Source organism: Drosophila pseudoobscura, chromosome 4 (assembly GCF_009870125.1).
Source record: "Drosophila pseudoobscura strain MV-25-SWS-2005 chromosome 4, UCI_Dpse_MV25, whole genome shotgun sequence".
NCBI lineage: Eukaryota > Metazoa > Arthropoda > Insecta > Diptera > Drosophilidae > Drosophila > Drosophila pseudoobscura.
This window is the reverse complement of record NC_046681.1, coordinates 3,338,164-3,362,869: the sequence shown is the minus strand read 5'-3', so window position 1 is coordinate 3,362,869 and position 24,706 is coordinate 3,338,164. Positions and strand designations below refer to the sequence as shown.

The window sequence follows — 24,706 nt, the reverse complement described above, 5'->3', positions numbered from 1 at the left end:
CTTGCATTTGGCTACAAAAATTATGATGCGTTTTTAGTTTTCTCGAATGTGCAATATTGTGGGTGCAACAGATTTTCGTCATTTGTGGGGGCGGAAGGGGGTGGGGCGAAATTCAGAAATATACATACGTTTTATATTGTTTTATATACAGAAGTACGGATACCAAATTTGGTTACTCTAGCTTTAATAGTCTCTGAGATTTGTGGTTGCCCCAGATTTTCGTCCTTTGCGGGGCGGAAGGAGGTGCGGCGAAATTTTGACACAAAATGGTCAAGATCCGATATCACAGGAGTGTGGATACCAAATTTGGTTGCTCTAGCTCTTATGGGTTCTGAGATCCTTGAACTCATATTTTGCAATTGGCAAAACCGACCATGAAACCTATGTGTTAGAGTGAGACAGAGCGAGAAGTGGGCGTGGCGAAGTTTTGAAATATTTTTGTAGCAGTGATATATCACAGAAGTCTGGATCCAAAACATCGTTGCTCTAGCTCTTATAGTCTTTGAGCACTAGGCGCTGAAGGGGACGGACAGACGGACGGACGGACGGACGGACGGACGGACGGACAGACAGACAGGGCTCAATCGACTCGGCTATTGGTGCTGATCAAGAATATATATACTTTATGGGGTCGGAAACGATTCCTTCAGGACGTTACACACATCCACTTTTATCACAAATCTAATATACCCCAATACTCATTTGGAGTATCGGGTATAACAAGGACTCAAAACCAGCCAATCTTGTAGAAAATTTATTCATCAATGGGATAAAAATATGTGGGCAGAGCTAAGAGTCTTAGTTAGCCATAACTATTCAACGGAATATCAAAATTGAGTAATAGGAACGTTATTTCTCTTTCGTTTTTTGTTTGTCCTTTTTGGCCAAAGCCTCTTTTTAGAAAAAATCCAATAAAAGGAAGTATTTAAAATGAGCCAGTCAACTAGGAAATTAATTCATCAATCAGGTAAAATTATGTGTTCATTGCTGAGGGTTTTGCCTAGCTAGTTATGTTAAATGAAATATCAAAATCGACGAATTTGACTTCCGATCATGCTCAGAGAACAATTAACCCATTGTTGAGCAGTGGGTATTAAAATATTCTCCACGAATATGATGTCTCTAAAAAAAGTTTCCTCAGTTCAGGTGAAAGATATAGTGGTCTTTTTATTTTGTAAGTAAACTGACAGTATTTACAAGAAGAATTTACAAACAGTATTGTTTTCCGCGGCTTAACTCAAGCTGCACACCTGTTTAAATCAAAGGGGGGTTAAGTGGGTTAAATCTGTTTTTTCATCGGTGTAAATCCATCGATGCTTGGAGCTATCGATGTTTTTGACGGTAGCTTCGATGATTTTCCACCTCTATCGCAAACAACAACACAAGAAAAACAACAAGCGAACCGATCGATGCGTTGAACGAGCGGTGAAAATCGGTTTGACGGAAACGAATAGTTAACTAAATAGAAGTCCGTGAAAAAGTGATAAAAATACAAGATTGTGAAAGCTGGGGGAGAATGTTTTCGTTGCATTTCCGTTGCTAACGTTTGCGCACTCTCTTGCTCTCTCTCTCCCTGTCACTATTGTGCGCGTGCCTGTGTGAGTGCGTCTTGCAGTCAATTGTTTACAAATAAATTGTTGTTACAAACGTGCAAAAGAATTGCCGGAAAATCACGAATTTCCCCATGAATTCCACCGTTAAATGTCGCCCAACAGTGCTGTCGCTGTCGCTGCTGGCGCTGACTGCTCTGCTCCTGCTCCCGGGCAGTGGAGTGTCCGGGCATCTAAATGTCTTCCTGAATCCGGAGGAGGTGATGCGGTTGCTGGGTGAGTACATTGCACATTGAAACAACAGCAACAATGTGTGTCAACGAAGAGGAAACATTAAAGTTTTCATTCAACGTAGGAAGGCACGCTGCTTTTCCCCTGAAAAATTATGTGTACATATTTGTTTTAGCTTAATTTAGATTCCCTCTCTCTGTCTTGCGTCCCTTGAATGCCGTCTGTCTGCTCTCTGTCTCTCTCTCTTTCTATCTTACAGGTGTTGTTAAACAGTAAAATAAATAAACAAACGCAAACAAAAAAAACAACCATGCTGAAGAAATTTTACGCTTCGTAAATCAAAAGAAGAAGAAGCGAAACGAGAAGGAGATGCAAAGAGAGACACGCAAAAATAAGCATTACAATTTTGTATTTTTGAATATTTCTTGGAACTGAAATTCCTTGACTCTGGGGTCCCAGCCTCCACCCCCTTCGCCGGAAACGCGCGAACATGCTGCGAGAGGCAAAGGCAGAGCCAAAACGTGACTTTGTGCAGTGGCGGGAGGGGAATATGCAAGGGGTGGCAGTGGGGGCACGGCATGCAGTGTCAGCTGTGTGTGGGGTGGATGCAAAGGCACAGTGGAACGAATCGAAGGAACAAAGACATTTAACAAAGAGAATTTAAGCATAGTTACACCGTAAATCAGTTAAATATCGAACAATTCCCCCCGTGTTCGTGTTCCATCTTGTTTCATGCCCTCTATTTTTTTTGTACGAGCATCTTTAATACCATCTGCATCCTCTCGTATGCGCACGATAGTTTTGCCCACTGTGCCTGTCAGGGCTCAGCGCTTGTGTTGGGCTCTGCGCTCAGCAGTATTTTTGGCAGTCGTCGTCGCCTTTCGGATGACAAGCCCCTCCCCCGCTCACCCTTCCAGCCCTTCCACCCTTCCCCTGCAGTGATTGTCGTTTCGGTTGTGGCTCTTGTTGTTGCAGCTTTTGGCATGCAACGTGCTGCTGCCGTCCCGCCGCTGCTTGTTAAATCGAAGTTGCCTTTTTCTAGCCAAATGTGTGTGTGGGAGCACTTCTTCGCTCCTTCCGCCGAGCCCCAAACGCCGAACGCGGAACGCCGAACGCCGAACGCCAAGCGATAACTATGGCATGTGCATAATTTTGCGTATTTCGTTTCGGGGGCGTCGCATCAAATATGCAGAATACTCGAATACTCGTTCGAATTCGGATTTCTAACTGTGGCCTCTGTGAGCTCTGTGGGCTCTGTGGGCTCTGTGTGCACCGTGCACCGTGGGCTCAAAACACTCAACATGTGGAACGGGGGAAGGGGGAGGAAAACTTCTTCTGCGTGTGTGTGGGGGGGGGGGGGGGGGGACTGTGGACTGGGGGTATGTAATTAAGACAGAGCTGAAAAGTTTGCAGACCCGCCCGCCCGGAAAATGCGAGCGGTTTATACAATAAAGAAATGCAAACGCACTCCGCGGACTGCCATAAATCAATTAAGCTGCATAATTTGCATTTGATTTGTGTGCAGCGCAGCCGAGGAGCAGAAGAATGCCGGGCAGGGGCAGGGGCGGGGGCAGGGGCGGGGCGGGCGCAGTGCCAGAGAAGGGTTGCCGTTGCGGCAGTTGCCAAAGAAAAAAGGCTTAAATATATTTCATTTGCATTTAATTTATAGCCCGCAGATGATCGCACAGGAGACGAACACAGAGAACATCCAGCTCCTTCCCCTTCTCCATCCCCGTGCAATCCACGGGGGGTGTCTCCGCAAAAGCTCGATGGTAAAAACTTTGAGTCATAAAATCCGTGGGGCAAGGCATCCGACAGCGCAGCGCGACATGAAATACGATCCCCGTCTGATGGGTTGGCCGTACACGATCCACTCCATCCACACGATCCACAAGAGCATCCACTCCCTCCCCGCCGAGTGATTTCCACTTCGATTCCAATCATAAACACCCGAAATAATGCGCGTTGTCGCGTTTGCCGCTGCTGTGACACGCGCTACATTTTAAATACCCAAAAATGCATTCAATTCAAAGTTTAATTTAATTTTACTGCCTTTGGGGTCACTGAAACAATTTCCCCGTAGTTTTCCTCGCCTTTTAATGGCCCTCTTTGGGTGCTTTGGCTGTGCTTTGATTTTTGATGCCATGGAAATTAAACTTAGACTTCAATTAAAGGAAACTTGAAAGTAGACGATCTCCGGAGGAACGAAGTTCTCGGGCACGTTTCTTCACACTTGGCATGGCGTGGAATGGAGTGGAAGGGAATGGAATGGAATGGAATGTAACGCTGCGGTGCTAAAACGCTGCCACGCCCACCAATGGCAGTGCCATGATCGATTGGCGGCCAATCCAAGCCATAAATTAGCTCCCAAACAAACCGGCAATACATTTTGTAGCACAAGAGAAGAGGCAGAGTAGGAGGAGGAGACTCGGGTGCTCGAATGCTCGGATGTGTTAGATCTACCACCAACTGTGTTAAATAAATTGAGAGCTTCGAGTCGCTTGGAGGGGCTTTTGTTTAGGCCAATTTAAATATTTTCATATTTGCATAGGTATCCCCTCCGTCCCCCATTCCGCCAGGTATTGATGGGCTTCGTATTTGAAGTGAGCCGCGGCTAAGCGGCTTACACGGCAAACAAGCTGGCAAGTATCTGTATCTGGGAGATACACACAACGAGCGAGCGCTACTGTGGCAACTTTTAGCACCTATACTGCTGCTGCTGCTGTTGTTCGGAGTATCTGCCGGATGGCCATAACAAGCCACAGGCCCGGCTTGTACGCGTATCTCGTTTATGTTCGAGTCGCAAGAGTCGTGTTCTTGTCGAACGTTGTGCTCCCCGGCTCCTCTCTGCGGCCACTGTCTTGGCCAAGATCGGGCCAAGACGATAATTGGGAAGGAACGAGAGGCAGCCTGCCCCATCTTCCCCACCTTCCCCACTTTATCGTGCTAAAAGCCTTCCACAAACTGCCTCCGATCCCCCGCGAGGCTGCTCTCTCTCTCTCTCTCTCTCTGATATGATCAGGAGGCATGATCTATATTTTAATTGGAGCCTGCTGCAGTGACTCCTAGTGGCTCCTCCACATAATGAAGTGGCCATTAGCTAATGAAGCTGTCGCCCTGTCCCACCCCGAAAGCGGTTTATGAACATCGCGTCACCTTTTGCCACACGATGTGCCGGAGTTAACAGCTCTCCAGACACCCGACAGATCGTAAAGAGTGCTGCAAACAGCTGTCGCTGCTCAACAGATCGTCTATCGTTATCTCCTTGAACCATCAACGTTTCGCTGGAATGGTGCTGCTGATCGGATGATGTCTCCGTTCGTTTATGGCAACTTTGTACGAGTACAGTGAAACGGAAGCTTATCGAACATATTTCTGGATCTCAACTATCTTTACTCTCTCGTGGTGCAAAGTGATTCCACAAGACATCGACCGATTATCTCCGGCCTCCCCGATGATCTATCATCGACCTCTGATCACTTCCTCCGTTCAGTCGTTAGAGATCTTTATCTTTAAGGCTTAGGCCTTTCGTACGTGCCTTGCGCGTCGGCTGCCCAAATGTTTGTTCCCAAATAGATTTGATTTTCAATCAATTTTTAATCGTGTATCTCGGATCGCGGTTCACGGATCATGGATCATGGATCATGAATCGTGGAGGGTGGGGCTTCGGCCTCGTATCGGTTTCAAATCGATTTGATGGCCACTTGGCAGGTCGTAAAGTGGGACAAACCACACCACAGATCTCTGGAGATCTCTAATATCTCTCTCTGAGATTTCTTTCGACTGTGAAGTGTCGCATTACAGAGACATTTGGAATATGTCTTTCTGTATATGTGGCTGCGATGTGATTAGAGGAGGAGCAGAGGGGCGGGGCTGTCGGGCGCCATAAACTTGGCTAAGCCCGCGCTTAAAGCGAATGCCTTTTCCATTTTAATTTCCATTTCCATATGGATTTGCATGCAGAACTATTAATGGCAAAAGAGCGGCATTTAAATAAATGAAAATCGCATAAACCGATTGTGCAGCAATAAAAGCGACTGCCACACTGCCACACTGCCATCGCAAATAAACAAAAGGGTTTTCCGACGCACAGTGGGGGGCGAATGGGAGCGGGAGTGGGAGTGGGAGTGGAAGTGGGTCCAATGTGGGACTCCGCTCGTCAAAGGCTTACATTGAGAGGCGGTTCTGGGTTCTGGGCTGTGGGCTCTGGATTCTGGATTCTGGATTCTGGGGGCTGCGGTTATCACTGAGGAGCACTGACAGTAACTCTGATAACCCCGCCGCGGGGCATGCAGCAGTGGCAGCAACACGGAGCATGTCAATAATAAATATCATCCATTGTTTGCATCCTCTTCCCCTTCCAGTGCCCTCCCCTGCCCTCGTCCCATACGCCGCGTATTTGTACAATCTGTACACGCATCCATCCACAGAATACGAATACGAATACGAGCATACATGCATGTACATATATGCATATAGTATGGCAAAAAGGAATAATCATATTTACATTAAACAACAACAGAGAGGGGTGGTGGGGGGGGGGGGGGGATCCCCCTCTCTCTCTCTGGGACGCGGCTGGAGAGAGAGTTTATTTCCATGTCACATGGATGACATGGGTGCCATGATGGGGGCGTGGCGCTCCATCGAACTTTGTGCAACAGTAAAGATGCAGATGCACGTATCCACGTATCCGCGTATGTGTATATCTATCTGCCGCTCGTCTGTTTATTGAGTTGTACGGGTATGCTGTTTATTTGGGTTACGCGAGTCGCTGTGCCGCTGTGCCGCTGCGTCGCCGTGGGAGTTTTCCGCTGCAGAAAAGCGCCGCTTGCATGGGGCATGCTGCATGGGGAGGGGCAGTGCCACCGGCGGAAGGGCAACGGCACAATGGCAATGGAATGTACATGCATTTGGCCTGTATCTCTGCCACATGCTTCGTTAACTACGCGGCACAGTATCTGGGGGTATCTGTGGGCTGCATGTGAGGCTGCCAACACGATTCGCTTGACAGCCCACAGTTCCCACAATCGATGCGAAATTCGTGATCAAGTTTTGAAGTATTGGAATAGATTGCACTTGCAATGGCAGATACGGATCTCCCGAGATACGAATTTGTGTCTCAGTGTCACCATTTAATGGATGCAGATGCATCTTGGGTGCTCTGTTGCCTGCGGGACGCATTTCCATTCTCAAAAAGAAACAACTACCTTTGGAAGACGCACCGATGCTCGAGAATGGCGAAAACAACATTCATTGCATGTGCATGATTCTGGGACTCGAGTGCTGCTGCTTTCTGTGCTCTACAGATACATTTGCCAACGATACGAATAGATGTGTATCTTTAAATTTGGTGTCTGCTCGAGAGATACTTTTGTATCTTTCTCTGCCAAAGCTATGCCCCTATTCCCACAGACACTCTGCCACTCTGAGGCACAACCAGAAACCGTAAGCTTGTGTCTAATAATATGTTCCATGGCAATGCAGTGGATGTCCCAGTCCCAGTCCAAGTCCAATTATATCTTCACACCACACCACACCACACCACACCACACCACTCTTCGCTCTTGACCCGCATCATCTGCCGCATCTTTCTGACGGCCACTCAACACCGAGCGACAGCCCCCCCCCCCCCCAGACACAGATACGAAAAGCAGCCAAGAAATGACTAACGATTAAGGTTAATTACTATTGATTTTGGCCATTACAATAAGCCGAGCTGCCTAGCCGCCGAGCCGACGAGCCGCCGAATGGAGCGGCCATAACGCTTTTGTCAGCCTCAGCGGCGAGAAAACGTCAACTCGAAAATTTGAATGATTAATTTGAGCTAATTTTGAGAGCCACAGCTAAAGACAGAGCCAAAGCTAGAGCCAAAGACAGAGCCAGCGTCAGTGCCGGAAGGGAGAACGAAATCTGCGCCGCGTTAACTGTGCCAAATCGCTGAAGCTGGAGCTGGAGATGGAGATGGAGCTGGAAATGGCTAATTCCGTTGCCAACAAATTTGTTACAATCAAAAGCCGAAGCCCCAAGCCCGCGGCCGCGGCCGCTGCCGGGCAGGGATCGAGCGGCGCAGGGAGCCGCAGGGAGCGGGACAAAGGAGAGCGAATCAGGGGTATCATTTATCATAACGACGACGTGAGGCAACTGAGCAACGATTCGCAGATACGAGTAGTAGACACTAGATACGGATGCTGGGCAGGAGATGATGTGGCTCGAAAACATGTTAAATGTTGACATGTGGTGGGCGTCCCTGGGGGTGGAGTTGCAGGCCTGGAGGCGAGGTTGTTGTGGGTTGTGCGTGGAGAAGGGTGGGGGCGGGCGGGTCCTGGCAGGCGCCGATCATTTGTTTTATTTATTTTTCGATTTGGGCACAAACTGCACAAAAGAGTCCCAGCCTCAGACACGAAGGGGAGCTGGGGCTGGAGCCAAAGCCCAGGCCAGAGCCAATGCAGCAGCCAAAGTGACATATTAGCCATTAGATGGGGGTTAGAGATGGCGCTGGAGCTGAGGCTGGGTTCAATGCGGTTCACGGCGCAGATGGAGTCCCTGTACATCATTTATCATCTATTGCAATTTGGTCTTGGGTTGGTTATTGGATAAGAGATGAGAGCGGGAGAGAGGGAGAGCGGCAGAGGGTTCGTCGCCTGCCGCCACGCACGGGTTCGTCGTTTGCTGGGCCATCGCTTGAGGGTAGTCCCGGGATGAGCCTGGGATATTTGTCAAATCGGGAAGCTGGTGATAGCAGATACCTTATGCGAACGGATGGATACTTCGATGGCATCGAAGGAGTCATTAGGCCCAGAGGTGGGACACACTTTCCTGGCTTCCTTTCTCTTCTTGGGTATCTACTGGAGGGTTCAGTCCCGCAGACGATACTCGTACTACTCTCTATACATTTCGAGACTCGTTGCAATCGGATCAGTAATACAGACAGAATTGTGAAAACAAGTTTCCCGTCTCTCTCACAAAGTGGCTTAGCACTTAAGAGTGCCATCTCCGACTGGTTTCCGCTGTATCTGTTTGGTTCCCTTTGAATCTGTCTCCTCCCAGATATGTGCTGTATCTTTTGGTACATTTTGTATCTTGTGGTGCCACCAGAAGTGGAGAAGTGGAGGTTGTATCCACTCGCAGTCTTCCGCTTGCAATTCCAAAACACACACACACACACCCACACACACACACGTGTTTCCGCCACATGTTTCCCATTGCCCCACTCCCTGCCCCAGAAGTGCTCCAGAGTTATGAGAATGCTCAGCCGCTGACCCCTGGATGACCCCACAGAAGACTCTGGGCTGAGGCTGGGACTGGGACTGGGACTGGGAAAAATCAGCATAGGAAATCGGCGCTGCGGAAAGCACTTCACGAATTGCAACGCTAATTACATGAAAATGGAAACTAAACCGCAAACACTTTAACATTTTTTGAGTGTCTCCAGAGCTCCAGTTGCAGTTCCTTCTATCTGGTCTCTCGTCGCTCCCCTTCCCCTTCCCCATCCCCATCCCCATCCCAGTGGGGCACGGTGCAACAATGGTCACGACTCCACGCTGTGCAGATACACTCGTACCGCGGCAAGCGCAGTAGCCAGAGAGCTATTAAAAAAAGGTTGCAAAAAGTACTCGCAGCGACAGCGACAGACACAGCCACAGCCACAGCCACATCGACGGCGTCATGACTGCACGCTCTGAAAATTCGACATACGATATACTGGGAGAGAGATCCAAGCCCGACTCGAGGATAGACTCGACTCCTGCCACTGCCCCTGCCCCTGGCCGTGCCGCTCCTTCACGGACAACATGGCACGCCCAGAAAAGAGGCAGAAATACAACAGAGCCGAAGCCGAAGCCGGAGCCAGAGCCAGAGCCAGAGCCAGTTATGAACATGCCGGATAATGCCACATACAAAAGGTTAAAGAAGTTCAAGAGCCGACACATGCGCCGGGCACATGCAAGTGACATTTGCTCGTGACATGAGGCAGACGGAGGCAGCGACGGCGATGCCACTCGAAGACGCCTCGCCTCCTTGGCCCTTGGAGGCCCCTAAGCTCTCCGTTCACCTTCTCCTCGTACAAATGCAATAAAGCGAAACTTTCACATGAACCTGTGAACCCTCAGCCTCAGCCTCAGCCACAGCCACAGCTTCACCTTCAAGCTCCCAGCTCCAGCCCCATGTACCCGCGTGGAGGCAGGGGTCAATGGGAGTGTGCCCCGACGAGGCCTGGCCCGGGCCTGGAGACAGGACGCGTTGCATTTGATTAAGTCATGGGCGCTATTTTTAAAATGCTGGCGAGGAATGTGAACAGACTCGACAGACGACAACGTGCAACATGTTGCACGTTCGCGAGGCAGCCACAGCCAGGGCGCGTCTATATGCAGCAGTGCCTGACACAATTTATATGCCACCCAGTGGAGTCATTTGCCTAGGGGCAACCTCCACTGCCACTGCCACTGCCACTGCCACTGCCACTGCCACTGCCACTGCCACATCTACTCGTACGTCCCATTTCTGGTCTATGTCTGGCCGCTGATTTTTATTGTTATTGCCAGTTGTCAAAGGAGAAAGGAAGAAGGAAGTGCGCTCGTGCCTGCTTCTGCTGCAATTTTCGTAAATTATTTCCTGTGCCACAGTTTGCTGCAAGCCCCCACGGAGCTCCAATCAGGGAGGTGAATGCACTGGCAGGCGAGAAAGATGCGGAATAGGGAAACGAGAGTCCGTCAATCGCGGCTTCGATTCTCTTAAGGGCCTGTGTGTGGTCTTTGAAGGAAGGTCTACCTGCTGCCCCTGCCACTGCCACTGCCACTGCGTCATTATCATTAGCATAAGATATCATAACAAGCCAAATGAGTTGGCAATCGGTGGCAGACATATCCAAGCTGAAGCCGAGGCTCAAGGAAACCCAGCAGCAGAAGCCTCATTAACTCGAGACGGGAGACGCGAGACGCAAGACTCGAGACTGGAACCGGGTCAAACCGCAAAGAACAATATTTTAATAAACCAGAGACAGACAATCCAGGCGGACAATCTACAGATATAGGGATACAGATACAGATACAGATAGAGAGCGAAGAAATCTCAGTTTGTTTGTTCTGTTCTGTTCTGTTCTGTTCTGTACTGCCTCTTGTCTCGTTTTGTTTCTCCTGAAACCCGCTGTGCCACTGCCTGGGCCCGCGTCGTTCTACATAGATGTTCAGCTGCAGATACAGCTACAGGCACAGATAGAGATACGGATAAAACCGAAAATAGTTTCCAAGGAATTCCCTAAAATCTCCCCTCCTCTCCTCCGCACTCCACTCCACTCCCATGTTTATTTATTTATATAAAATGTTGCCAGCGACTGTCGGTGGGATCGGGTTGAGCAAACAAAACCCCAGAAAAGCAACCATGTATGTGTGTATCTTCGGGATAGTATCTCATTGCCGGGAGTGCATCTGCAAGATGGGGTTATGTACAGGCAAGCGGGATGGGAATGAGTATAATCAGGCCCCTGCGCACCCCACAATTAACTCCAGGCTCAAGTTACTTGTCCGATATAATAGTCAGTGGTTCCTAATCGATTGTCGACCTCCTCTTTCCGCAGGTGTATCCGCTGAGGTGTACTACGTGCGCGAGGGACTGATCAACAACTACGCCCTGAACTTCATTGTGCCAGTGCCCGCGAATGTGCGGGACATCAGCTTCACGTGGCAGTCGCTGGCCGGGCGGGGGCTGCCGTACAGCATCAACGTGGTCAGCTCCGACCAGGAGGTGCTGCCGCGGCCGTCGCTGAACGTGTCCCACAGCGGGGAGATCCCCACCTACATCCAGACGTGGGCCATCGAGCTGCGGTGCAGCGGAGTGCGGGCGGCGGAGGTGGACGTGACCGTCAGCCTGGAGGTGGTGCTCAACCGGTCGCTGAACAACGTGACCCATCTGGTGTTCCGGCGGAAAAAGATCTGCCTGCTCAACGATAGCGAGGGGGGGGACGAGGACCAGCAGCAGAGCGGGGCTGGGGAGGACGTGGACGATCCGCTGATGCTGGAGACTGTGCTGTCCCCGCCGACGGGCCTGATCACCCTCGTGGTGGGTGTGTCGGTGGCCATGGGCTCTGTGTGTTTCCTCCTGATGATCGCCTACTGCGTGCGGGGGGCGGCCAACAAGCGGCAGCAGCACCAGCACGGGGGCCAGCCCATGCGGACCTCGAGCTTCCAGCGGCTGAACACCCATCCCTCGATCCATCCCTGCCAGGCCTCCCTGGGCGGAGGCTCCGCCGCATACATGACGCCCTCTATGATTGCCCCCGTGCACGGGTCATCGCTACCGCGCAAGGTGGCGACTTCTGTGGAGCAGCAGCAGCATCCGGAGGAGCTGCATCGCCGCATCTCCGAGCTGACGGTGGAGCGGTGCCGCGTGCGCCTGTCCAGCCTGCTGCAGGAGGGCACCTTCGGGCGCGTCTACCGCGGCACCTACAACGACAACCAGGACGTCCTGGTCAAGACAGTGGCCCAGCACGCCAGCCAGATGCAGGTGCTGCTGCTCCTCCAGGAGGGCATGCTGCTCTACGGGGCCTCCCACCCGGGCATACTCTCGGTCCTGGGCGTCTCCATCGAGGACCACACCACTCCGTTCGTCCTGTACCCCGCCCTGAACAACACGCGCAATCTGAAGCTCTTCCTGCTGGACCCGGCCTGCGCACGCACCGTCACCACCATCCAGATCGTGATGATGGCCTCCCAGCTCTCGATGGCTCTGGACCATCTCCACAGCCATGGGGTGGTCCACAAGGACATTGCCACGAGGAACTGTGTGTAAGTACAGAACACGAACGAGAACGAGTCTTGAGTCTTCCGCTGGGGCCTATGCTGATGGAAATCGGGATCTCTTTTCAGGATCGACGACCAGCTGCGAGTCAAGCTGTCGGACAGCTCTCTGTCGCGCGACCTCTTCCCCTCGGACTACAATTGCCTGGGGGACAGCGAGAACCGGCCCGTCAAGTGGATGTCGCTCGAGGCCCTGCAGCACAAGCAGTTCTCGGAGGCCAGCGACTCGTGGGCCTTCGGGGTGCTCATGTGGGAGCTGTGCACCTCGGCCAAGCAGCCCTACGCCGAGGTGGATCCCTTCGAGATGGAGCACTATCTGAAGGATGGCTATCGCCTGGCCCAGCCCTTCAACTGTCCCGACGAGCTGTGAGTATCTGAATGCGCGCGAGGAGAGAGAGCACTTCCCTTGACTCCCCTCTCTTCCAACAGGTTCACCATCATGGCCTACTGCTGGGCCCTTCTGCCCGGAGAGCGTCCCACCTTCGCCCAGCTGCAGTCCTGCCTCTCCGACTTCTACTCACAGATCACGCGCTATGTCTAGGACGATCTGGAGGGTGTGCCCAAGGCCTGAACCTCTCCATCTGTCTATTTTTAGTTAGTCGAAGTCCTGCAGTCTAATTTAGTTTAGTTTAGTTTCGTTAGCTTTGTAACGATATCTGCCAAATCGAATGTTCGCCTGTATATATACATATATGTAGATTATGGATAGACCTACTCTAAGATCATCGAAGGAAAGACTCAACTTTTATCACACATAGAACGTACAGCATAAAACATTTAATACACATATAACGGTAGATTTCAGATACTTATTTACGTACATATGAACGGCCTCCAGCATCAATCCACTAGCTAAAGAACCTAAAGAACCTACAGAACCGAAAATCAAATATAGTGATATTTATCAATAGCATTTACGAGTAGAGAAACGGAACACGTATTTATCTGAAAAGTGCACATGGATGTGGATCGATAGCATGATCTGAATTTTGGTACATTTACCGTTTATACGAGAGATTAAAACATGATATACACAAATATATACACCACTGAGCCAAAAGACTCCCGCAAATAAGTGTTTTATTCGAGTTTTCGATTTTATTATGGTCTCATGGTTGAACTTTGCAGATCCCGCCCTTGCCCTCTGAACTCAGAGGTTTTCTCACACATTTCTTTCCACTTTTCCAGTGAAAATTGCCCAGCAAATGAGGGAAATTTACGACTCTGCTGGCCGCAGCGTAACTGGGAAATGGGTATGGAAATGCGACAAAAGACAAATGAAACGCAGGCACGTCCCTACTTGAAAAAAAGTGAGCAAGTAAAGGACAGGAAGGGACAGCCAACAAATTCACGTTCACGCACACAAATTAGCCATAAATTTTAATTTTACATGACAATGTTTTGCCAGCGCAGTGACGGAGGGACAGAGGGACAGAGGGAAACCCGAAGGACAGAAGCGCCTACGCCTACGCCTAAGAGGAGGCAGTAAGATGAATCAATTTTCCTGTGTGTGCCTCGTCCTTGGCTAAGTAATGGCCGCCACGGACGAGGTCGAATATATTGTTGCGGGTACTGGGATTGTATCCCGCAAATAGCATGTGCTACACATGTCCTGCGACGTCCTTGCCCGCCCTGGCTGCTGGCTGTTGGATCAGCTATTGTGTGTGCTGTGTGGGTGGTCCTTACGCTTTAGAAGCCAGGCGGCAAGCAGGCAGGCAGGCAGGCAGGCTGGCTGGCTGGCAGGCAAGGCCAGAGGATAGAGACCGGAGACGACGACATATCGTAAATATTTTGACAGAATCGCCTTTTGCTTTTGCTGTTGCTGTTGCTGTTGGCTTGGCGTTTCGGCCATTGTATTGCCAGCTTCTATACGTCTTATCCTTGGCATGAGGCACCTGCTGCCCGAAAGTGTACACAGACCAACAGCAACAGCAACAGCAACAACCACAGCAGGGAACAGTGAACAGTGAACAGCCTTGCAGTGGTAATCCCTGTGTTTGTGTGACTTGACCTGCTTCGTTTGGCCTGGCATTTCTGGTTATAGCCTTAAGCGGCTTTAAAGTTACGTTCGTGCTGCCGCTTTCCTGTTGCCGTTTGCCTGTTGCCTGCTGCCTGCTGCTTTGTGTGACTTGTTTTCAAAGAGCGATATGATACGAGTAGGAGTATGTGCGTGTGTATTCGCCGCATAAAACGACAGGACATTTGGAACCCCAAAGAGCAAACAGTTTGCTTAAGCTCATAGTTTGTTTATAGTTATTAGTGGATAATATGTGTGGCATGTGCAACTGCTCGTGCAATACGAGTGTCAGATGGGAGATTGACTGTCGTTTGCCGTGATATCTGACAGCTGCAGACAGTTGCCTCTTTTCTGTCGGATGTTGGACGTTTCCTCAACGAAAGGATGTCTCCCTAGTTCCCATCAAAAAGGACAGATATGCGGGTATATTATAGGTATAGGTAGCAATGAAGTGTTTAAAGCCCCATACACCACCAGTTTATACTGAATACTATAACAAATCCGCTTGGTTAACCCAAAACTGGATAATCCTGACCATTCAATGCCCAGATTGTATTAGTCATGTCCATTATACATGCATCCGTACGATGCGATTGCTTTGGGAATTTTGAGGATTGATGTCGCTGCCACATTATGATAGGCTTTTGTTTTGGATGGAAACAGTGTGAAATCCGAGATTAATCACAGCCCCAGAAGGTTAATCTCCAAGCACATCCCAGAAGATATTAGAGCCCAAAGAAGATGTTTTTACTGATGATCAAAAATTGGGTAGATCCGTGTGTCCATAAGGGACAAACACAAAGTATCTTTACAGCCGAAAATCTTCAATTTAATGGAATTCTGATGGAACCGTTTACGGAATGATTCGATGGGTGGTTGCATCCTCGAGTCTTCGAGTGCAGGGCATCTCATAGAAGACGCAGTTGTCTAAAGGAATATCCCTGTATATACCCTTGGAAATGGAATATTTTTACCCGATCTATTTATTATCTTCGATGAATAAAGTGCCAGCTATGTCAACTCGTAAATGGAGAACTACTCCCATGATCGCTTCCGATAGTTGTCCGTGTGCGTTTAACATTTCCTCCAATTCATCTGCAGTCCTCGCCGTTCTCTTCGACCTCTCGAAGCACGATGTAAACAAGCTTCCAGTGGATAAGTAAAATACTGTCTTGCGTTTCCGGCTTCAGATCGGGCGCCATCGCCGGAGAAGAGCAACAACGAAATCATTCACAGAGCTGGCGCTGCACTCCTCCTGCACCTCATCAGTGCCTCAGTGCCTCAGTGCATCAGTGCATCAGTGGGATGTATGTTTCGAACATTTCCAGGGAATTGGAAAAGGGGCTACTTGTGGACAGGGTAGGGCGGGGAGTGGGTTGCCACCGTTTCCATTTCAATTTCACATGGCCATGCGATTTCCATGTACATCGCATCGACAGAACGACAACGACTGCCTCAAGTGGCAGCCGCACCCAGCTCCAGCAACAGCTCCAGCTACAGCTACAGCTCCAGTCCCCCACCGACAGCGCTTCGGTGATAATTTCAAAAGTTTATATAGCCAAACTGCCACGGATTGCCGGGGCTGCTGCTGCTGCTGCTGCTGCTGTTTTTCTCCATTCTAATGACAACTTAAATAAACAACTACCGCGCCACACCACGCTACGGCATGGCGTGGCGTGGCGTGGCATGGAATGCCGGGGAAACTTCGGGGGGGAAAGTCCCAAGAAAAAACCAAGCGAACTGGGAAAGAAGTTCAAGTTTCCCATCGACGAGGGCGGGCCATTGTGTGGAAATATTTATTTTCTATAAATTATTTTCGATTATCGCTCCCCGTCCACCATCCACCATCTACCATCCGCTTCCCGAGAACTGAATAAATACTACACTGCACTGCAATTAAAGCTAAACAAAATTCAAAGTTCTGGTCATTTGTCGATAAGGCCCCCTCCTCAACTATATGTTATATAGGCATTATATAGGCAGATCGAATCCCCCTGCTGGCATCGTGGGGCTGTCGGGGGATGGGGCCACAAATTTATGTGCACCGCTTCCGCTAATGGAATTTTAATGTTTCATTTGAAATAGACGCATAAATTTTGCTTTTGGTCAGAAAAAACGAGAATCGGACCCTGTCGGGGGCCTATCGGGGGCCTGTCGGAGGCCTGTCGCGGCTGGAGAAAAACCTCATTGAGAGAGTTTCCAATAAATGTATATTTTTCCCATTCGATGGCTAACAAGTGAAATTGTTGTTATGAGTAAAAGAGTTGGCCCATTTAGTCCGTTGGCGCCGCAATTCCACAGAAATGGGGAAAAACACACAAGAGAAACGAGAAACATTTTTGAATTGGTTTTAATCGGAAGGCACCTGGCACGGGAGGGGGGAGGGGATATCGCAGACAGGTGGATGGGGAAGTGCCGATGCAACTCGTATAAACTATTCCCATTATGCAGAAGGAGGAGCAGAGCTCACTTCAGAGTTTCAGAACAGAACAACAGCTGTACTCAAATTAATTTACATTTAAAAAACTGTCGACAATCTTAAGTGCGAAGAAGAGGTCTAAGGTCCCGAATTCCCCTGTCAACCATTGGTCATATCCTATCTCATCGTATCTCTTTATTGATTTATTTATATTCCTATGCGAGATATGTTGTATCTGTTCAGATGTATTAGCCATTCCACTATTCCACTATCCAGCACGGTGCAGCATGCTCGGGGGTGTTCAGGTCCTATCCCTATCGACCCACCGAACGCGTGTTCTGTTTGGCATTTGTGTGGATAGCACTCGTTGGGCGAACTATTTGGCAGATGGAAAAGTGTAAGTCCTAACTGAGTTATTCACGCAAATCCTTTAATGCCATTTATCATACAAGGCGCACACATTGGAAATTCATGTAAAATACAACGCATCCTGGCACTGGCATTTCTTCGACCGGGTCGGGCGGGTCTGATCTCTGGCAAGCTGGCAAGCAAAAACAACATTAAATTGAAACAAATTGAACATAAAAAGCATTCAAAATAAAGCAAACACCTCGACGATGACGCACAGGAGCAGGCAAGGTGCCAGGAGCCAGGAGGCAGCAGCCCAGAGGCAGGAGCCAGGAGCCAGGAGCCAGGCCGAGGACCCAGACGAAGACGAAGACGAGCTGCTGCCAAAGTAAACACATATAGTACCAGAGCCAGGGACCGTCACCGTCACCGTCCCCGTCACCGACGACGACAACGACGACAGCGACAGCGACAGCGTCACCGAAAACTAGGAGAGAAAGTTCCTTTTCTAGTTGCGAGTCCTTTTTTTACTCTGAAAAATCAAGCAGAGCAAAGGTACACACAACAGAGCAGAGCAGAATGGAGCAGAACAGAACAGAAGAGAAGAGACAGGAGCACAGGCGGAGGATGAAAGGGAAACGGAAGTATTTTCTGTTGATACTGAACTCAATTTAGACGAAATCAAGTCAAACATGGCAGGAACCGAGCCAGAGATGCGGAGATGTGCAGATGGGGAGATGGGGAGATGGGGGGCCGACGAGAGCGGCCACAGGAAATGTTGTAGTAAATCATGTGGGAGCCGTGAGGCAAGAGTGGGAGGAGGAGAAGAGCGTGTGGAGCGGAGGACTTCGGATGTGGGCTGTGGCTGTGGGTGGATTTCCAAAGAAATGCGAGTGCTCAAGACGATGTCCCACACACTTCTTGCAAGAAGTTGACAAAAATACAAGCACCCAAAAAGAAAACCAAACCAAACTCGGGGCTTGATTGATGTTTGTGCTGTTAGTTGTTGTTTGGGCAGGGGTTGAACCTCCCCTGCCCCTGCCCCAGCCACTGCCACTGCCCCTGCCCCTGCCCAAGGAAGGGGCGGCCGCCTTAAAGTTTCGATTAAAGATCTCGACTTTAGGCTGACAGCAAATTGGTTTGTTCATTTGACAGTGGCCACTAATCAAACCCTGCCCAAATATTTATACGAGTATCTCCCAAGCCAGACCGGAGTGAAAGTCACGGAAAAACTAACGAAAAACATGGAAAAACAAAGGGACAACACAGCCACTGGAGCAATGTGCTGTCTTGTGCCACTTCGAGGCCACCAGAAACTCGTTTCGCAAGGACCTCCCTCCGACCGGGGCTCAGCCCGAGATTTAGAGCTAGAGTCGCCTCTCAGCATGTGGTGCAAGGGATTTGGTGTCCTTGCCCGACTCTCCCTCCGTCCCTCCGTCCCTTCGTCCCTCTGTGCCTGTGTCCCTTTGTCCCTGTGTCCGTCCGCACTTTCACTGCACTCCGCGCTCTATTTACAGTTTACGGGTCGGGGGTGTACGTGGACTCCTACTGCTACTCCGAGTACGACTACGACTACGAGTACGAGTATGTGGTGTGGCTGTGGCTGTGGCAAGGGACTAAGGATTTGCCGGAATTGTGTTTGGTAAACATTTTTCGGCTCTCTGTTGTTTTTAATAAGAAAATTGGCCAAAGGCCACACACACACGCTCACACACAATACAGAGCAGAGGAAGAGGGACGAAGGACTCTTCTTCCGGGCAGATTGCTTTTAAATTTTGGCTGGGCTGTTGTTTCTTTTGTTGGTTTGTTTTCTTTACTTTTCCGTTCCGTTCTGTTCTGTTCTGTTGCGTTCTTTATTTTGCTAGTGATTTATGTGTTTGTTTTGGGTCTCTCCGTGGGTCAAGCCGTGGATGAGTGGAACCGTTTATAGGAATTAGTCGGGTAGAAGCGGCGTGGCGGCTCAGCCGAGCTCAGCTCGGCCTCCGGCAGATATTGGCAGGATTTCCAGTGCTGGCTGGCTGAGTAAACAAAAGAAGGAAAGGAGAGCAAGCGAAATTATATTGAGTTGACAATTCCCGACCCTGCCAAGCCCCACTCCACCCCATCGTGTCCCAAAATATACATCGATTCTGATCTCAAAGGAGACTCCCCACCCACTGGAAATATGCATTGAATTTCCCCCGCATTAAAATGTAAATAAATATGGAAAATATGAAATATAAAATACATATCTCGTCCCCGAGAGCAGTCTGGTAGACATGTAGAACATCAAAAGCCAACAAGCGATACGAATCACAGTCGCAATCACAGGGGACTCTGCTCCGGCCTCAGATAGCATCTGTCTGGGGGGATGAGATGGAATGGGATGGGGGCCAACACTTATCTACACAATCTACAACCTACAATCGGCAGGGCCAAGGGGCAAGTCGGGTTAAATTCATTTTAAAACGTACACTAAAACAAAAACACCACGAAAAATGAGGCCTTTACAATTTTTCGCGGTTCCCCTTGCTAGTCTTGCTTTCCAAAATCCATTCTTCGTGGGTTCATATAAAAGTGTAACGAATTGAGAGCTTTTTAAAAAAACAGTTCCCAATAAAGGTAGAACGTATTCCTATCAATCGTATCTAAATATGGAACAACTGATGGACTGACCATGCCGTTTTGCCGTTCAGTTCGCTTTTGTATTATCGAATTACTTTGAATAGTTTCTTCGCTGTTTTTCTCAGTGCAGTCAGGGTCAGAGGCAAGCCGCACGGGTTCTGGGTGTAATCAATTAGGCCGCTCCGAAAAGGTAAACAATTCCCGAGCCATGCCTAGACTCGAAAACTGGTCGGCCATAATGATTGCTGATGATGATGCTGCTGTTGCCGGTGACAGAGGCTCCAGTCCTCCACGGAGGGCACCCTCTGTGGAGACTCCACGCCAAAAGAGAGTTCTAGACGAGACGGAAGGCCTTTCCAGACTCAATTCATTTATCGATAATCTCGGGCTGAGCCTCTTTAGGCCAACTGATTAATGTTGATTATTATTATCAGATCCGCGGCTGGAGGGGCTACTTTTCATTTGTTCCATTTGATTAATGAATGGCAATATGGAAAACCCCTTGTTCTCCCCTAAGACACTCGGCGAGCGTTGAAGGGGTTGGCATTTGGCATTCGGCATTCGGTATTCGGCGGGATAAGGGAGACAATACTCGCATGTAAGGGCTGACCAAACGAGAAAGTGAAAACGCTCAATTAATGACTTCTTATTTTTGGAACTGATTAAAGGGGTATTGGTAGGAAAAACCCAGCGAGAGTCTACACCGAGGAAGGGAGAAAGGACAGTGATGAATGCTTTCAAAATATTAAACTCTTGAGCATTGGGTGTACAAAAATCCAGAAACTCGTCAGAAAAAAGACAGAACCAGAATGTGAAAACGTATCAACAACTTCGGTTCAGCTATCGTGTATTTTTCTAGTCTTTCAACTAAGAGATAGGAAATTATTCCTATGTATGTAAACATAGTATATAATATGGTATGGTACATATGTACAATATAATAATATATTGCCGTTAGCAACTGCATCCCATAATCGAACAGTCCTCAGACTAGATCGGGTTTGTTCATGGTACACACGTTCTCGTACATAGAGATAAACTAATTTCCGTTTGGATAGTCCCACAACTACGAATAGATAATCTCCGACAATAAAGGATTCCATTTAAATCATAAGCAGCTCGCACTCGAAGCACCTTATTTGTCAACTGAGTTGCTCGAAAACATCTTTGACTTGGCATCTCAACCGCACCAGCTCTGCGCTGGGAAATAGCTGGAGAGGAGACGCCACCAACCGGCAGGACCTTCCCTCCAGGCTCGAGTAGAGCCAAACCAACTGACTAAATAAACGTATATTCATACAGTGCGTCTGAAAAGTGTACGAGAGCTGCAGGAAGGTCAGGAATAGGTCCGTGGTTCAGTTGGATCTGATAGCTGAAACAGCTTGACCTTTGGCAGATACAACGTATCTTGACGTTGGGAAAGCGGATTCAAATTAATGACCGCTTTTCCAGTTCTCCTCACACTTAACGCACTTCCAGGCGATCCTCTTTGCACAGTAGAGGCTGGGGAAACGTTCAACTGTGTGGCAGTTATGAAACGCACTGTCTCCAGTCCAAGACGCTGCATACAACTGTCAGCCATCAACGGCGAAAGTGTTGACAAAAGCAGCCGACAACATCAGACGTCAACAGATGCGGTCCACACGAAGAACCAGCCACTTCCTCTCGCCCACACCCACTTCCCCGCCTGCTCCTGCAGCTCCCGCAGCTCCTGCAGCTCCTGCAGCCCCTGCCAACACCCAGCATCCATCCGAACCTACCATCAGGCGGCAAATCCAAGGTATTTTGCAGCGGAAATAAAGTGCACACAGCACAAACTTTTGAGTCTTTATGGCAGCGCGGAAAATTGTCTAGGGGGGAGAGTACGAGTTGAATTTGCCCAAGTTTGTTGAACATATTAAAAAAGTGCAGGGAAAGCGAGAGAGAGGGAGAGAGAGAGAGATGTCTTGGGCGGATAGATAGTACGACTATGTGCTATATATAGAGAAGAGGAACTGTACAAATTCGCTGCACTGCCAGCGGAAATAAAATAAATACGAAAAAATAACTAGCATTAAAAAAAGGGAGGACTTTGAAGTTGGAGTCTCCTAGTTTTCCTTTATGGTTCAGAAGTTTTTTTGCATGCGTTTTTTTCTCTCTTTCTTGTTGCACATTTTCTTCTGTGCAGCTGCTTCAGAGGGTGGGGGGGCATGGCTCTGTGGCTTATTTAGTATTAGCTCTGGCCCGCCTCCCGTTTCGAGCCAGAGCCAGAGAACAAACTCCCAAACATGGCAAACTAATTCCGTATGCAAACTTGGCCCAGGCCGGGCCTTGCCGGCCTCTTCGGGTGGGTCAGAGCAGACCTCCCCAAAATGCTATTGAAATTTTGGAATTTGCAATCCTAGAAATCACGAGAACTAACTGAATTTTATGGCAAAATAATCATTGGCACTCATGTGGCCTATTGATTAGCATTTGCCCAATGCCGATTCCGAGTCCGATGCCTCCGATGCCTCTGATTCTATGATTCTCCCGGCTCCCTGCATCTCCTGCCTGGCCTTATGCAAATTCTCATGTTCATGTTGCAGGTGCAACGCGCTGGCATTTGCATGCAAATTAGTTGACAACTCTCAACACTAGGCTTCGATTGGGTTCGGTTCTGGGGTCGGCCCCACGTGGTGGGGGGCATTGAAGAGGGCTTTACAGGGGTAATACACACAGTTAGGCTTGGAGCCAAAGTTAGAGAATTTCTGTAAACAAACAGGAAATTATCATTTTACAATTGTTGGAACTCTTGACTTCATTTTTGAATAATGGCATATGAAGGTTGTGGTTGGTGATGAATTAATATTAAACAAATAGCCTCGAAAAGAATGAGATCAGAGGAACATTTTTCAATTCATTCAAATCAGAGAAGGTCTCATGAACAAAATATAATAGCTATGTACATGCATATATCTTATGGAAGGTCTATTGTATGGTAGTCTCAAGTAGAGTTTGAAGCTGGCTTGATACATATGTTTTATGTCGGTTTGATGATTTACGATAAGAGCTAGTAGACAAGTTGTTCTCTTCATACAGCTCTGCGGAAACTCCTAACGATTGGGGCTGAACGGAGAACTGTTCAATTATTGGGTCCTAAACACATTGCGTACTGTATGGTCAGTGACAATTGCGATCCGCCCTGCCCATATACTTTGCTTGCAGTAGCCTTAGCCTTTTTTAATTATTCTGGCTTTGGGTCGTGGGTGGTAGAGGGCTCTGATCTAAAGGGTTTTTTTTTTTCGTTTCTGAATATGTAGATGTGGAGTTCTATTCTAGGAGGCTGAGTCCCTAGTGCAGACACAAAACTTAAATCAAATCAAAGTCAAGGCGGGCATAAATGTAAATCTGAAATAAATTTGGGCATGCAAAAGATTTCCTGTTCTGTTTTTTGCTGTTTCTCCTGACGTTGTTGCAGTGCTACCCACGTTGTTGCTTCATTTGCATTGAAAAAGTCCCACACAGGGAAAACTGGGAGGGGAAATCTATGTGTGGCAAGTCCTCAATTTCGTATTCCGCTCGTCGTCTGCTGCCTACTGCAAAGCGCCTTGCAATTCCTTCTTTTTCCAGGCTCTCTCTCGCTCTTTTTTAATCAATTTCTGTCAGTTGGCTGTCAGTTTGGGGCAAAACCCTCTCGGCCTCTCCAAACAGAGCATACACACACACACACACACACACATACACTCGCATTTGCCCACATACCATTGGGTGTGTGTATAAATACATGTGAGGATGAGGACGTACAGGCAGAAATTATGCGCATAGATTTTCCACTTCGTGACACTGTCCGGCAGGAACGGGAAGGATTTGGTGGGTGAACTTGGTGATTTTTAATTATGATAAGTCGCCAGAGACATTTCCGTAGCCGATTAGGATCTAGAGCAAATTGTTGCAAAGAGCTGCAAACAGACAGCTGCAACAGATTTCGAATTCAGATCTATGAAGCCCGCCCTGTTCCGTAGTTGTTCCGTATTTGTCCGGCACGGCATTGAAAAGGTCCCCCGTCCCCGGGGGCACTCATGACTCGCGTTGATGCCACTGACCCAATGAGTTAGTTTTCAGTTTGTTCAACTCGATTGAATAGCAGAAGAGGTCAAGCAGCAGTCCCGGGGCATTCCTACAGGGTGTGCATGGCTTCGTCTTCTAAAAATATCCATTTATTGGAGCACCTTGTGTCAACCCTTTGCAAAGTTTTCTGGCAAAACAAATCTCTGGACCGACCAAATCGAGTGTCTTTTGTCCCGGTTTGCACGGTATGACAAACCCCCAACTAGGACCTCCCAACGGCAGGGGGAAACCGGAGTTCGGCGACTACTTAAGCACCTTAAAGTGCCCCACCGATTGCGTGGGCTGTGTCGGCGTCGGCGTCGGCGTCGGCACCTCCTTCAACTTTGCCTCGTGATCCGCCTTCTCCAACGCCAAAGCCAAATCCAAATACAAATCCAACCCCAACTCCTTCTCATCCTCCTCTACAGGCGTGCGTGACGCACTGCCTCGTTGGCATTATGTGGCTAACGATCGTGTTTGGGAGGCATCTCATCAGACGGGTCCCGTGTTCCGAGTGTGTGGTTGGATGTGGATCTGCCGCACAAGTACGTATGTATATCTGGCTGCCGTCGCAGCCGGAGCTTGTTCGTATCGCGTATCGCGTTACTTATGCAAATAATTTCAGTGGAAATGAGGAGACATGGAATCTTTGCCGCCTCCTCTGCTTCAGCTGCAGCTT

General features: G+C 48.9%; 1 protein-coding gene and 1 long non-coding RNA gene across 2 annotated transcripts; one reads left to right on the top strand and one right to left on the bottom strand.

Moving 5' to 3' along the window:
- Positions 1-1,343: 1,343 nt before the first annotated feature.
- On the top strand, positions 1,344-13,646 carry dnt (tyrosine-protein kinase Dnt). The gene is made up of 4 exons (XM_001356242.4): positions 1,344-1,826; positions 11,353-12,559; positions 12,641-12,937; positions 13,001-13,646. The coding sequence occupies exons 1-4, from the start codon at positions 1,685-1,687 to the stop codon at positions 13,110-13,112; spliced, it is 1,758 nt and encodes a 585-aa protein (XP_001356278.3). The 5' UTR covers positions 1,344-1,684; the 3' UTR covers positions 13,113-13,646.
- Positions 13,647-17,089: 3,443 nt separating this feature from the next.
- Positions 17,090-17,688, bottom strand: LOC117184143 (uncharacterized). The gene is made up of 2 exons (XR_004469376.1): positions 17,618-17,688; positions 17,090-17,548 (listed from the first exon to the last, which is right to left on the bottom strand). It is a non-coding gene; the product is annotated as an uncharacterized lncRNA (long non-coding RNA).
- Between the last annotated feature and the right edge of the window lie 7,018 nt (positions 17,689-24,706).